General features: G+C 43.8%; 3 protein-coding genes across 3 annotated transcripts; 2 read left to right on the top strand and 1 right to left on the bottom strand.

The window, feature by feature from the left end:
• Positions 1-416: 416 nt before the first annotated feature.
• LOC107373349 (histone H3) lies at positions 417-1273 on the bottom strand. The gene has a single exon (XM_015941499.3). The coding sequence runs from the start codon at positions 1183-1185 to the stop codon at positions 775-777; it is 411 nt and encodes a 136-aa protein (XP_015796985.1). The 5' UTR covers positions 1186-1273; the 3' UTR covers positions 417-774.
• A 133-nt stretch (positions 1274-1406) lies between these two features.
• LOC107373348 (histone H2A-like) lies at positions 1407-4460 on the top strand. The gene has a single exon (XM_054744181.2). It carries the CDS (start codon positions 1536-1538, stop codon positions 1920-1922), a length of 387 nt encoding a protein of 128 aa, XP_054600156.1. The 5' UTR covers positions 1407-1535; the 3' UTR covers positions 1923-4460.
• Positions 4461-13154: 8694 nt separating this feature from the next.
• LOC107395369 (heat shock protein 30) lies at positions 13155-13996 on the top strand. The gene has a single exon (XM_015974747.3). The coding sequence runs from the start codon at positions 13235-13237 to the stop codon at positions 13847-13849; it is 615 nt and encodes a 204-aa protein (XP_015830233.2). The 5' UTR covers positions 13155-13234; the 3' UTR covers positions 13850-13996.
• The last annotated feature ends 623 nt before the right edge of the window (positions 13997-14619 follow it).

Raw genomic sequence — 14619 nt, 5'->3', positions numbered from 1 at the left:
GTTACTCAAGTAACGACCTTTTAAAGCACTTATGTTTTTACTTTTATAAACATCTATATTTAAATAATCTGGTACAATTATAAACAGCAATAAAACTCAGCATCAATAAAGATTACCCCACCAATGTGTCTTAAATACTTACTTAAATACTTCAGGGTTCTTACATTTTTACATTTTTCACACTGACAAATGCAAGCCCTTTTCAAGCATTTTCAAGGTAAAATGTCACAATTTTCAAGCACCATTAGCAAAGACAAAACAATACATAAGAACTCAAGAGGATAGTTTCACCTCACATTTATAGGGATGATTGGTGATTGGTTATTGGGAGCGTTGGTGTACTGTAATGCTTATCACTCAACACAGCCACACACTGTTAAAGCAATTTGAAATAAGAGCAATGAGGTTATCAGAAATATTTTTAAATTTAACACGTTTCTTATCAATGTTCTTCCTGAATGATGGTGAGCTGAGCCAAAAGGACCGACTCTCTGAGAAGAGCCGTAATTCCCATAACTACCATACTCCACAGAGCAGGAACGAAATAAATTTAAACTATAAAAGTTGATCTTTTATACAAAGCTTTTTAAGTATTTCCAAGGGCTCAAATCACCCGTAGGACGCCCGCTGCGACATAACCATTGGTCATTTTCAAGTGATAATTGAATACTAGCGCGACTTGTACAAATTTTAACAAGACAATAACAAGCCCTCTGATGAAGCAGTAAGTGGCTCTTAAAAGAGCCGTTGCGGTGATGTTGGAGCTGGAAGACTTTAAGCTCGCTCTCCACGGATGCGGCGGGCCAGCTGGATGTCTTTAGGCATGATGGTGACCCGCTTAGCGTGGATGGCGCACAGGTTGGTGTCCTCGAACAGACCCACCAGGTAAGCCTCGCTGGCCTCCTGCAGAGCCATGACGGCGGAGCTCTGGAAGCGCAGGTCGGTCTTGAAGTCTTGAGCGATTTCTCGGACCAGGCGCTGGAAGGGCAATTTGCGGATGAGCAGCTCGGTGGATTTCTGATAACGACGGATCTCTCGGAGAGCCACGGTACCGGGCCTGTAACGGTGAGGCTTCTTCACACCGCCGGTAGCCGGAGCGCTCTTCCTGGCTGCCTTGGTGGCCAGCTGCTTCCTGGGGGCTTTGCCACCGGTAGATTTGCGAGCGGTCTGCTTGGTTCTAGCCATTATTAATGGTTTATCAGTTTGGGACTGAAGAAAATATAATCTGAACGAGCCGAGAGTCGCTGCTCTTAAAGAGTGAGGGCAGCTGCGGGACGGTGACGTCGCTTCACGGCATCAGCTCGTGATTGGTGGCCGTCTCCTCCTGGAGCTCAGCCCCACCCAGAGCAGCGGTTCCCCGCCTGAATGCTGGCCGCTTATTGGAGATACGCTGTGTTCAAAAAGCTTCTCTCCTCCTCAGCTCTTCTGGTTGGCTGCCACCAGTTTCTCTCCGCTCTGTGCAGAAATATAAGGAGATTTGGGGCTACCTCTCGCCACTATTTCTCGAGTATCTCCATTAGGCAGTAATTTGAACAATGAGTGGCCGTGGTAAAACCGGAGGCAAGGCCAGAGCTAAGGCCAAGACTCGCTCCTCCCGTGCCGGGCTCCAGTTCCCAGTGGGCCGTGTTCACAGGCTGCTGCGTAAAGGTAACTATGCAGAACGTGTCGGTGCAGGCGCCCCTGTCTACCTGGCTGCTGTGCTGGAGTATCTAACGGCCGAGATCCTGGAGCTGGCTGGAAACGCCGCCCGCGACAACAAGAAGACAAGGATCATCCCCCGTCACCTGCAGCTGGCTGTCCGCAACGACGAGGAGCTCAACAAGCTGCTGGGTGGAGTCACCATCGCTCAGGGTGGTGTGCTACCTAACATCCAGGCTGTGCTGCTGCCCAAGAAGACTGAGAAGCCCGCCAAGACTAAGTAAAGCTACTGCTTCTCATCGCTACCAGCCCCAAAACGGCTCTTTTAAGAGCCACACAATCCTCACAAAGAGCTCCATTTCTTGGAGTGGATGGATTGTATTAATGTAATAGTTGGGTTTCAGTCACGTGGTTAAAATGACGCGCGAATTTTGGTTGGAGGGCAGGAAGTAAACAGCAGAGTACAGCTATGGAGGAAACCGCAGAAGATAGTCCTTGTCTTTAGACTCAGTTTCGAAACAAAGGTACACGGATTTAACAAAGGTACACGGATTTAACAATCTAATATGTTGGACGTGATCCGTATTTAATGAAAATTAGTGAGTTTACCCCAGAATTAACGGCTTTGCCGAGAATAGAGTCTGTTATTTCAGACATCGTTATACACTAAACAACAAATGAAAGCATATGAAAGTCTGGAAGCATATAATTTTTTTGTTAGCGGGTGGGTCCACAATCTCGGTACTGAACGGCTCTGTGATGATTATCGTCTGGTATTCGCCAGGGTGAGTTTTTGTCTTTAGATTGATTTATACTAGTGGTGGGCATAGATTAATTTTTTTAATCTAGATTAATCTCACTGTAATCTTGGAATTAAAATAGATTAAAATGTCTCATTCAAATTCTGCCAAAGGCATATGTGTGTGTGCTACCTAGATCATGAATAAAAGCAAGTCTTTGAGAATGGAGGCATATTTCTTGTTTCAATAATGCATCAGACTGATAAAGCTGATAACTGATGATGAAAATAAATAATGATCAATAAGTATTTGTGTTTAATAGCTGTTTATTCAGTTCAACAAATTCTGCCCTGTAGGTCTACAGAATAGGTCATGATTAACTATTTACAGTCAGTAGCATTTGGTCAATCAGTCCAAGCTCTATTTCTCCTTCTTCCACCAGTCACTCAAGCAGACCAGCTTGTTCACATTGTCTGGTGACAAACTAGATCTTCTCTTCTGCACAATATGGCCTGCTAAAGAAAAAAGTCTCACATGGGACAGTTGTGGCAGGAGTCCCCAAATATTTACGGGCAATGTGGGCCATCTTACCATACACAGCAGTGTGTTCCGACCACCACTTCAGTGGACACTGATCTAAATTGGCACTGGGCTCTACCTTGTACCTCTCCACAGTGTTGTCTACTGGTGTCTCCTCATCTGAATCTGAGTCTGATCCCAATAGTAGAAGGGCTCTTTTCTTCTTGGGTGGCTCAGGGTTCTCCTCCCTGAGTGGCTTCAGAGTAGGTTCTTGTCCCTTCACCAACTCACGTAGCTTTACCCACACCGGCTCCCTCTCTGCTCTGGGCAAGCACTTGAGGTCCTTAAATCGTGGATCTAAGGCAGTCGCCACCTTTAATAAATAAAACAAAATAATTATTATTGATGAAAATTTCACTTTCCAAATCTAACCTCCATATTTGTTCATGACTCCTTCATCTATTCATTTGACCAACCTACTAGATGGCTTTCATTTCCACTGCGCAGACCGCAAGAGCGATCACTCTGGCAAAACCAAAAGGTGTAGGTGTCTGTTATACTAACAACAGTTGGTTTGGTGTTCTGATGTGACCATAATCTCCCAGCACTGTTCTCCTGATTTAGAATGCCTACTCTTAAACTGTAACCCTTTGTACTCTCCCCGTGATTTCTCCTCATTTATTCTGGCCACGTCTACATCCTGCCGAGCGCAGACATGCACGCAACGCAGCGTGCACTTGTGGATAAAATTTTGTGCGTGGAGTAACAATATTGTGATTCCAGCATTGTTCCAACACTCATTGTTCCAACACTCACCAGACTCACCAAAACAAACTCCTTCAGGTTACCTTTTTACTGTTTACTTACAGATGACTTAGTGCATCTGACACCTGCATTCTAGAAGTAAAAATGAAAATCACTGCAAAAGTAAATCAAAAATATAAATTTCAAACCCTATCCTGCAGTGAAAAAAAAGTCAATATAAAACAAAGCAATGTCATTTCAATAAAAATGTTCCTCTAAAAAAATCTCAGTTATTGTAGTTTCTTGACGCTCTCCTGCAGGTCTTCCAGTGTTTTCGCTAGGGCTAGTAGCTCTTTTGCGATAAGCATTGGATTTGGACAGTAATATGAAGTCCTGGTTTTTTTTTCTATTTTCATTGCCATTTTGTCTGCCTCTTTCTTCATCATCTCACTGCTTTTCATTATTCTTCTCTGTTTTGCTTTGACATTTTCTATGTCTTGGTGGAGCTTTCTTTTCTTTTCCTCTCATTTGCAGTTTGTTCTTTATTCTTTTTTTCATCCTTGAGGTATTGCACATACCTCATTCTGGCTCCTTTGCAGTGTTGGAGTAGGTCTTTTGGCAGGGCTTCATTAACTGCACGCTCAGCCATTGCATCCTGGACCAGCCACAATGCTATCAGACTCCTCTCTTTCTAGTTTTCCACTAGCATGTCCTTGTTTACGGAGTATCCTCGCTCCACTGCTGCTTGTCCATGAGACAGCGTTAGGAGACATTTCATCATGTCCCACAGTGCTGCATACTCTGCTCTACCACTGATAAATCTCCCAAAAAATTCTTCAAGCCTGCATCTGTATGAAAAATCTTGGAATTCTGCCTTGAGGTTTACACTTGCATGCACTCAGAAAGTTATATACTGAGCAAGGATTTTGTCGCACTCTGAGGCAGTGCACCATCCTGCATTGAGGAGAACCTGTAGGAGTTTCTCAAACATTGCTATTGCACGCTCAGTCTCTGTTACCATGATCACAGGGTCGAGGGAGCTCATGTGCCACACTGCTGGATACACAAGTGGACTTCTCTCCATAATCTTTTTGCATGTCACAGCAAGGAAAGTGACACATTCGTTCATGAACACCTGTATGTTCACTGGATTTTCCTGGAGCTTTTCAGATGCTTTCTGTAAAGCTTGTTTTGTGGCAAATCCAGTGTCCAGTTGTTTGAGTGGCACATGGATTGATTTGTTTTGCACATCAAGTTTCAGCAGCTGGACAGGTGTTTTCATCTTCTCCAATTATTCTCTTTTAATAAAGCATGAGGGCAGGCATCTCAGGATAGACTCAAGCTCTTTTGCAAGGAAAGGCATCATTGGTGCATTTGTCTGGAATTTCAACAACAAATGCAAAAAACTGTAGCTTTGCCTGAAAGAGAGGATCAGCTGTGGCCTCTTTTACTGTACAGTAGGAAGCAGATGATGGTACTTTGCTTTTTGGGAGTTTCTGGTGGCTGCTGATGTACTGTTGCACAGCTGGCCACACTCCCATTGCCCGCTCTGCAACTGCCAAGTCTTCAACCCATCGATGGTGTAGCGTGATGAAGGTTCTCTGATTTGTGCCAAAGGTCACATTTGCCCAGCTGGGTCAAGCTGGGTCAAACAGTACTTTGAATCCACAGATTAAACCCAAGGAGCCACAATGTCTGCTCAAGACCATAACATCATATCTGTTGTTCCGTCCCGGAAGAAGGACACTTCAAGCCACGATGATAATAATTAGATACTAATTAATAAACTCATTGTTTTTTTACTGTTTAATATAATCATTACAACATGATCACTTGGAGGGCTGTGCAGTGGCGTAGTGGTTAGAGCTGTTACCTTGCAGCAAGAAGGTCCTGGGTTCGCTTCCCGGCCTGGGGTCTTTCTGCATGGAGTTTGCATGTTCTCCCTGTGCATGCGTGGGTTCTCTCCCGGTACTCCGGCTTCCTCCCACAGTCCAAAAACATGACTGTTAGGTTGATTGGTCTGTCCAAATTGTCCTTAGGTGTGAGTTTGTGTGTGCATGATTGTTTGTCCTGTGTGTCTCTGTGTTGCCCTGTGATGGACTGGCTCTCTGTCCAGGGGGTACCCCGCCTGATTGCCCGTTGACCGCTGGAGATAGGCACCAGCGCCCCCCCCCCCCGCGACCCTGCGTGGACAAAGCGGGTTCAGAAAATGGATGGATGGATGGATGATCACTTGGTTCAATACAAAGGTATTTTAATTACATGAAATGGATTATTATGCTTTGGGTATAATAATGATTAATTATAATGATTATAAAGATGTGTTCAGCAAAGAAGACCTACACCCTATCCAGCTAACACAGAGTTCAGATAAACAATAACTGCATAACATGTTTTTGACGCATGTTCAAGCTTTCTTCCGGAGAGAGAGGGAGTGGTTCTGAGAGAGTTTGGTAAAACTAACCATAACAGATTTCACGTCCAGTTCTGAACAAGACATCATCCTGAGGAGTCAACAAGAATGGCTAAAGAATGAACAAAACTAACGAACTAATGAAAGACTCTCCCAGAGTCATTGATTTCTGAAGTTAAGTTAAACGAGAACGTTCATCTGCCAAACGCTTCATACACCGAGTGACCCAAGAAGATATCCCAGAACCGATCTGGTCGTGCTAGAGGTTTTTCTACCAACCTCGTGCCTGGAGGAAACCCATCTCCACCTGGACACTTCGGATCCGAACGGGGGTCTTCTGATTGGGTGAGGTAGACCTCGACAGAATGTGTTTGATGCTGTTTCTCTCAAAATAACTCAGTTATCTGCAAAACATCATTTCACCCAGAACGCTTTCAAGCTCTCTGAAAGAAACCTTCTGAGAAATTCATTCACACATCCAAAAACTCATCATTCTCATTTTTAGCTCCATTCAGTCACAGGTTTGCTTTTAAACAAGTTTAATATCAAAGCTGTTGAGGATTGTTATTAAAATTGCCATCCATGAATTGTCATTTTTATAATTGTCATTTCAAATTTTCAGTTTAAAAATTGTTAGTAATAAATTTCTTCATTTTTAAACTTGCCTCATTATTGAAACGAAACACAGAAAAGGGTTGCATTTCCTTTTATCGAATGAAAAGAATCTTACTGAATCTTCTGTTTAATAAATAAAGTTTTGCTATTAATTTAAGTAATTAATTTTCACCCCATTACAATGGGCACAGAACTTGAGAGGAAATGTTGTTTTGGTCACCTCATTGAAGTCAGCACGTCTTGCTGGTGAGTCATGGAACATCTGCCAAAGTGCTCTAAGCACATGTCCCACCTTCCAACCAGTTTCTCTTTCTCCATCTTGAAAACTTCTATGAAGAACATGCAAACCACAGCTTCCCAAATTTATCATCTTTGGTGCATCTGGGTCCTCTCGGCTTTTGTCCTCTTGGAATATCCTCAGGAGCATCCAGTTGACAGCAGGACCATCCATTGAAATCTGCAACAGCTTATTCGGATTTAATGGTGACAGGGCTATCTTGATCCTTTCCAGAAGCTTCTCTGCTTGCGTGCGTCCCATTAACTCTGAATCAAAATAATGCACCACAACCTTCCCTTTGTGTTCGCTCCAGTGTCTCACTACAATATCCAACTGTTCTGTCTGTGTCACTTTCACAGCTTGGCTTGAAAAACATGCTGAGATGACCTGTGTTTCTGAGCCACTTCTCTCTCCACTTGTACTAGGCACTGGTAATGCTGTACTTTCATTACTGGAACATTCATCATGTACACTGGCTGCCAGTAGCCCTCTGTTTGTTGGACAGCTACTTCCCTCTCCTGCATCTGTTGAAGTTTTCCTCATGAAATCTGACATTCTTCTCTCACTGCTTAACTGTCCCGAAATTTTGACATGGCCTTGTCCCTGTGCATGACTCCTGAGTGCTGAGATGCCCATGTTACTGATATCAAAAGACTTTCTACACAGCTTGCAATATGCCCTCCAGATACTTCTCCTAGCCAGTCCCTGAACTGGGTTTTTTCTTTCCACTCAGTTTTGAATTAGCACTGTCTTCCTGACATCACTCACTCCTGCCTACAAAGGACACAAACATATTTTGAAAGATTATTACTGTTTATATTGACTGTTTATTCAATAAATTAGGCCTGCTTTTCAAACCTTAGCTCTTTTATATCTTTCATATTCTATGTATTATACTTACTGTACACACCACATTACACTTTACTGCTTATTTCACGTAGTTGGATGTTAAACTGCATTTTGTTGTTCCAGTATTGGTCATTTTAGGTTAGTCCAGTCATCTGGAAACAAGATTCAGGGTAGATGACTAGGCGAATATCTCTCGCTAACATCACAGACATGTTGAACCTGGAAATTATTTTCTACCTCAGAGATAAGTACTTGTAGTTGTTCGCTACCTTTTTAGTCTGGACTGTACATAGCATTACTATGATAAATATATAGTTGCCACTTAAAATCATTCTAGTTATTAATTTAGAATTCAGTTTAATTACGTTAACAACTTTGTTCAACTTACCATGCCAGTCTTCAGTTCTCACTGCCTCCTGGCTGCGGTCTGTGTAGCTAGCTAAAAACAGGATTAACAGCTGAGGCTCTGCCCTCTGAGCACATACTTAGTATTTTGATTGAACTGAATTCATGACATTTTTCTCATTCACATATTTTTGCTTCTGCTGTCGGACGATAGAACAAGTTTGAATTACTGAGTGGAGCGCGGGTCCAGTAGACTATCTGTTATCCCAACACATTCTCACACCCTAAGCGTCGGAAACAAACGCTTGGTCAGCCACCCTCCACGTCAGACCCCAGATGCCAAAAGTGCCCTTTTTCGTTACTTATGTGCGAAAAGGGGTTTTCCCCTTTTGTAACTGCAGATCCCAATGAAGCGTAAAACCGACGTGATTAGATATCCGCTGATGCGGCACCGAACCAGCTCATTTAACCGCACCTAAACCTTAACGTTTCACTATTTATAACCTTCCCCTCTCCCTTGTCCTAACCTTAACCCTCATTTCACCGATGCAGCACCGAACCAGCTCGTTTAACCGCACCTAAACCTTAAATGCGGCACCAAACCAGCTCATTTAACCGATGCGGCACCGAACCACCTCGTTTAACCGCACCTAAACCTTAACGTTTCGCTATTTATAACCTTCCCCTCTCCCTCATCCTAACCTTAACCCTCTTGCTACCTAAAACGTTACTCTCACTGTGATCAAGTGTTTGTTTCCCCTGCATTCTGACTCTGACAGTCAGAGTCTGACTGTGAATTTTCGTATTTGCCGCCCAAGGGGAACGTTAGAACATACCATCTGGCGAGGGGGAGGTTACACATACCCTCTACTTTTAACCTCCACCTTGGTAGTTGAAACCTCCCCCTCGCGTTGGCTCGGTCCAAACTCGACCAATCACGAGGCGGCTCCCGCCGTTCACTTCATAGAGCCGGCTTTTAGAGTGATCGACGCATCACTAACGTGTTCGCTGGCAAGATTGTTAAGGTTAGGATAGGGGTGAGGGGAAGGTTAAATAAGAGGATAAGGTTAAATAAGAGGATAAGGTTAAGGTGAGGTACAATGAGCTTGTTTGGTGCCAGTGTAACGCTGCATTGGGATGCAACGGTAGCGGACATCCCATCGCTTCGGTTTTACGCTGCATTGGGATCTACAGTCAAATAAGGGAAAACCCCTTTTCGCACATAAATAACGAAAAAGGGCACTTTTGGCGTCAGGGGTCTGACGTGGAGGGTGGCTGACCAAGCATTTGTTTTTGACGCGCTGGGAGTGAGAACGTGTTGGTTATCCGTCGCTATCCTGAAGCTCTCGTCATGTTCGCTCGTTACGTAATCACGTTACGTTGTTAACACGTTGCGTTGCTCCAGGACAAGCTCTCCATGCTCAACGTACCCAACTCCACCTGCAGGTGGATCACTGGCTGTGTCTCAATTCAGGGTCTGCATCCTACCTCGGCCGGATTCGTCGGCCGGTTACGTCACAGCGCCGCGACTCGGCCTGTCCCAATTCGAAGACTCCTTCAAATGCGGTCGACGAATGCGGCCTTCTTTTCGCCTGAATGAAGGATGGGTCCGGTGTATCCTTCAATGGGTAGCATTTCCCAAGATGCCTTGCGGGCCGGCCGGCAGAAAAACTTAAAAACAATGGCGGACAGTGAAGCGGGAGCTGTCGGAGAGGATTGCGCTTATAAATGTAAGTATAAACTTGAAAACTGTCAGTTTAAGGACTTTTTGTGATACATGAACGTTATTTTAGTTAAAAATGTTACAGTAAAAGTGCTTGTATTGCGGTCTCGGCTCGTATGTTCGGCCGCTCGGTGTCGTACTTCTCCCGCTACGTTTCCCCCTGATTTTAATAGAAGTTTGTATTTTAGGACCAAAAGAGAAAACCAGGGAATTTATTAAGCTTAGGGCAGAGATGGACCACTTTTGATCACTGGAGCAAAGTATTCGGCGGCTGTGGCATGGAGGTACAATAACATCTCATATTTTAAAAACTCGTTTGAGTTTATTTTTTTCTGCGAAAACATGAAAGGAATAACCCGTTGTCCTCTTTTCTCTTCCTGTTTCTTTTCTTACATGTTTGTTAAGACTATTCTGGAGAAAATGGGCATCCAGGGGAAGGTGCCAGCGATGACCAGCTTCTGGAGCTGATCAGGGAGGACATGAGGCTGCAGAGGGAGGCAGAGCAGCAGAGGGCCCAGGAGAGAAGGAAGAACTTTGACAGCTTTTTACTTTGCTAGAAAAAAAATGGTTAATAAAGATTAAACATGTACATATAAAAGAAATATCTAAATAAAATCAGTTCTGCATTAAACTCTTGAATTTTATTTTTGTTTACAAATGAGAATTGTTTACTAGAGGGTATCCGCTGGGTCTTAAAGTCTTAAAAGGTGATAAATCGGTTTTGGTCAAATTAAGACCCTTAGAAAGTATTAAAAACTATTATCACATCTTTGCTCAGGCTCAGCTTGTCTAAAGTATTTTCTCTGAATTAGCTCTCCAACAGTCAAGGAAATGATTAACCCCCAGAGACCCACGGTTGTAACATTACAACATCAGATTTAAGTCCACAAAAATAAACCTTCCCCATTTTTTTTCTTTTTAAAACCACATTTACATTGCTAATAGGTCCTATTGTTCAGTTCTGCAACACTATTGGTTGTTAAAATGTGTAAATAGGCCCGTTTATCTGGCCTAGAACAACATGTGAAAGGTTAAAAAAAGATTTTGCAGTTGTTTTCTAAATTTGGGTTTCTGGGGGTTAAAAAGCTAAATAAAACGTCAAGCTCCATCGTTTAAAGTTCCTTCTCCCTTCTGCCCAGCGGTTCCACGGTTGCTAGGCGACGGAACGTTCGCCGAGGGAGTTCATGAAGGCTAGGCCTGTCCAAATTCACAGCCGTTAACATCCGGTCTACCCGGCCGACGGAGGACGCAGCCCACGTCGGCCGGGTGGGCTGGGTCCTTCGAAGGATGCAGACCCTGAATTGAGACACAGCCACTGACTTCCTGACGGACCGAAGGCAGTGCGTGCGGCTGGGGAAGAATGTTTCCACCATTCAGACAATTAGCACAGGATCTCCACAGGGCTGTGTACTTTCTCCTCTGCTCTTCTCCCTGTACACAAACTGCTGCACCTCGAGCTATGACTCCGTTAAACTAATCAAGTTCGCGGACGACACCACCCTCATCGGGCTCATCTCTGACGGTGATGAGTCCGCCTACAGGAGGGAGGTGGAACGGCTGGTGTACTGGTGCAGCAGCAACAACCTGGAGCTCAATGCTCAGAAGACAGTGGAGATGATTGTGGACTTCAGGAAAGTAACAGCCCCATCTCTCCCCCTCGTCCTGACTGACTCCCCCGTCACCACTGTGGACTCCCTCCGCTTCCTCGGAACCACCATCACACATGACCTTAGGTGGGAGCCATCCATCAGCTCCCTGCTCAAAAAGGCCCAGCAGAGGATGTACTTTCTGCGGCAGTTGAAAAAGGCCAAGCTGCCGACCCAGATGATGGTGCAGTTTTACACGGCCATCATTGAGTCCATCCTCACTTCCTCCATCGCTGTGTGGTACGCTGGAGCCACAGTGAGGGACAAACACAGACTGCAGCGCATTGTGCGCTCTGCTGAGAAGGTGATTGGCTGCAGCCTTCCATCTCTCCAGGACCTGTACGTCTCCAGAACTCGTGGGCGTGCAGGTCGGTTAGCAGCTGACCCTTCTCACCCGGGTCACAGACTTTTTGAGCCGCTTCCCTCGGGCAGGAGGTTACGGTCCATCCGGACCAGAACCTCTCGCCATAAGAACAGCTTCTTTCCATCTGCCGTTAGACTTGTGAACAGCTTATAAACACACAACCATGCTCGTCTTCGGTACTTGACATAACGTTACGTTATCGGCCATATTACCTTTACCTGCCATTTTTTATAGCAAAGTTTTATGCTAGTTATTATATTTTATTCTACTTTATTCTACTCTATTCTATTTTTTAATTATATTATTCATGTCATATGTAGCACGTTAGTACCGAAGCAAGTTCCTAGTTTGTGAATCGTTTGTTCACTAACAATGGCAATAAACATTTTCTGATTCTGATTCTGATTCTGGTCCACTGGTGTTATGGCTTGACTTCTTCCTGTTGAGCTACTTCACGATTCACATGTAAACGAAATAAAGAGGAATGAACAACATTAAGGTTGTAAGACATTAAAAGAGTAAGAAGCTAAATAATTTCTGAGTCTCATATTAGGTTTGAGCATGTTAAAGTCATGCAAATGCAAGAGTTCCAGAAGGATCCGGTATAATCTGGAAAAGTCAATTGTTGGGACCACAACACCACAAAGTGGACATTTGTGATAACACAAATTTACCATCTGCTTGTGTGACATTTAACTGCTAGGATTTATCATTCTTGACTTCGGATGTAATACTGCATTGAAGTTTTAAAAATAAAATGGAGAAATTGATCTGGTGTCCAGTCCAAGTCCTTGAAGGCCACAGAGAAGTTGCTTCCCTGATTCAAGACACCTGATTCAGTGGTTGCCTTACCTGTACAAAAGATTTCAGAAGGCTGTTAATGTTTAATCAGTTAAAATCAGGTGTGTTTGAACAGAGGCACATTTTTTACAAAAACTTTTACATGGTGGCCTTTTATGAGGATCGGTTTGTTGTTCCAGACTAAGTATTTATTTACTTTCTGTTTGTCTTGAGATAAAAGAAATGTAATTTTGTAACTAACTGTATTTACTTCAGTAAGCTGACCTGATTCTGGAGCTGGTTTGATTTGGGGCGTTGTATATTGTTTTGAAATAGCACGCAGCAGAAAACATCTGGAAGAAAAAAAACGTTTGTAAATAGAATGGTTAGAAACGTCATGAACTATTGTGAAACAGCGCCACTTGCTGGACATGTCTAGTAATGGCCAGAACCTTCCTGAAGACTGTGGACCTCCTCCTGTTAGAATATAAAGCTGAGACACTCCCACTGCTGGGACAGAAAGCTAAACAAGAGAACCAAGAGCTGAACAAGGATTATTCTCACCAGAAGACTAAGCAACCATGATGGTTTCTAATGCATTGAGATCTGCTCTCAGGCCAATGATGGACTTCTACTGGCCTGTTCGCAGTCTGTGGCCAGAGGTCAGACCTTTGTTCAACCAGCAGGATGTCCTCCAGAGAACCCTACAGGAGCTGCGCAGCAGCCTGGAACTGATGGACAGATTTCAACACCAGATCCTGGAGGACACAAAGCCTTTCAGGAGCACACTGGTCCACAAACCAGTCTCCTACCAGCTGGACAAAGAGGGACAAGACTTTGGCCTGACACTGGACACTCAAGGCTTTTCTCCAGAGGAGCTTTCAGTTCAGCAGGTGGGCAGGAAGCTGAGAGTCCGTGGGAGGACAGAGAAGAAGCAAGAGGACGGGAAAGGCTCCTACTCTTACAGACTCCAGGAGTTCAGACAGGAGTTTGATCTGCCTGAAGGGGTGAACCATGAAGCTGTCAGCTGCTCCCTTTCTCCAGATGGAAAGCTCCACATCCAGGCAGCCAAAGTTCCAAGTGTTGAACAGGCTGAGCGAGAGCTGCCTATCAAGAGGAGCTCGGAGGAGGAAACACAGCAGAGTGTGTGCTCACAGGCAGAAGACAGCCAACCAGAGACATCCAGCAGGTCCTAGAGCTCCAGCCTGGATCATGGACCAATGAACGTGTTGAACACGTGGTTCTATTCTTTGTTCATTATTAATGTGTCTATCACATCATAATGACTTTGTCTTTTCTTATTGTACCTGGTGAATATTGTTGAATAAATAATCTGAACAACAGCTGTGCTAGTTTTTGTCTTTATGTAAAGGTCACCTGTACAGGAAAACATTTTAAACAAAACTGACATTCTTGTGTGGAAATCTTTAAAAGATTAAAATTAATTCATCCAAGAAATAGGTGAAAATATAGAACATTAGTTCCACCCAAAGGCTTGCACTCACTTTAGACCAGGGGTGTCAAACATGCGGCCCGCGGGCCGCATCCGGCCCGCAAACGGGTTAAATCCGGCCCACGAGATGGTTGTGTAAACTTTATTTTCATACTTTACAATGTAGAGTGAAAAATAAACGTATCTTTGTGAGCAAGTTTCCTCTGTAATGAGTATAAATGCAACAAAGCTGCGCTCAAGGCTCACACAAGAACTTGAATCACATCCTGACGTTGGCTGCCACTCAGGATGTGACTTCTAATGTTGATGTGCTGGTAAAAGCTAAAAGATGAAAAGTAAAGTGAGTCAAATATACTTAAGTGCTGATCTAGCCATGTGATCTGCAAGCTCTTTGAATCACTAAGGAATGTTTATTTATTTATTTTATTATTTTTTTTATTTTTATTTTTCAAATTTTCAAGTACACTTCAGGTGTTGTACTTGTACTATTTTGGATACACTGTCCTCAGGCTC

Source organism: Nothobranchius furzeri, chromosome 6 (assembly GCF_043380555.1).
Source record: "Nothobranchius furzeri strain GRZ-AD chromosome 6, NfurGRZ-RIMD1, whole genome shotgun sequence".
NCBI lineage: Eukaryota > Metazoa > Chordata > Actinopteri > Cyprinodontiformes > Nothobranchiidae > Nothobranchius > Nothobranchius furzeri.
Note: the sequence above shows the minus strand (reverse complement) of the source record. Positions and strands in the feature narration are given on the sequence as shown.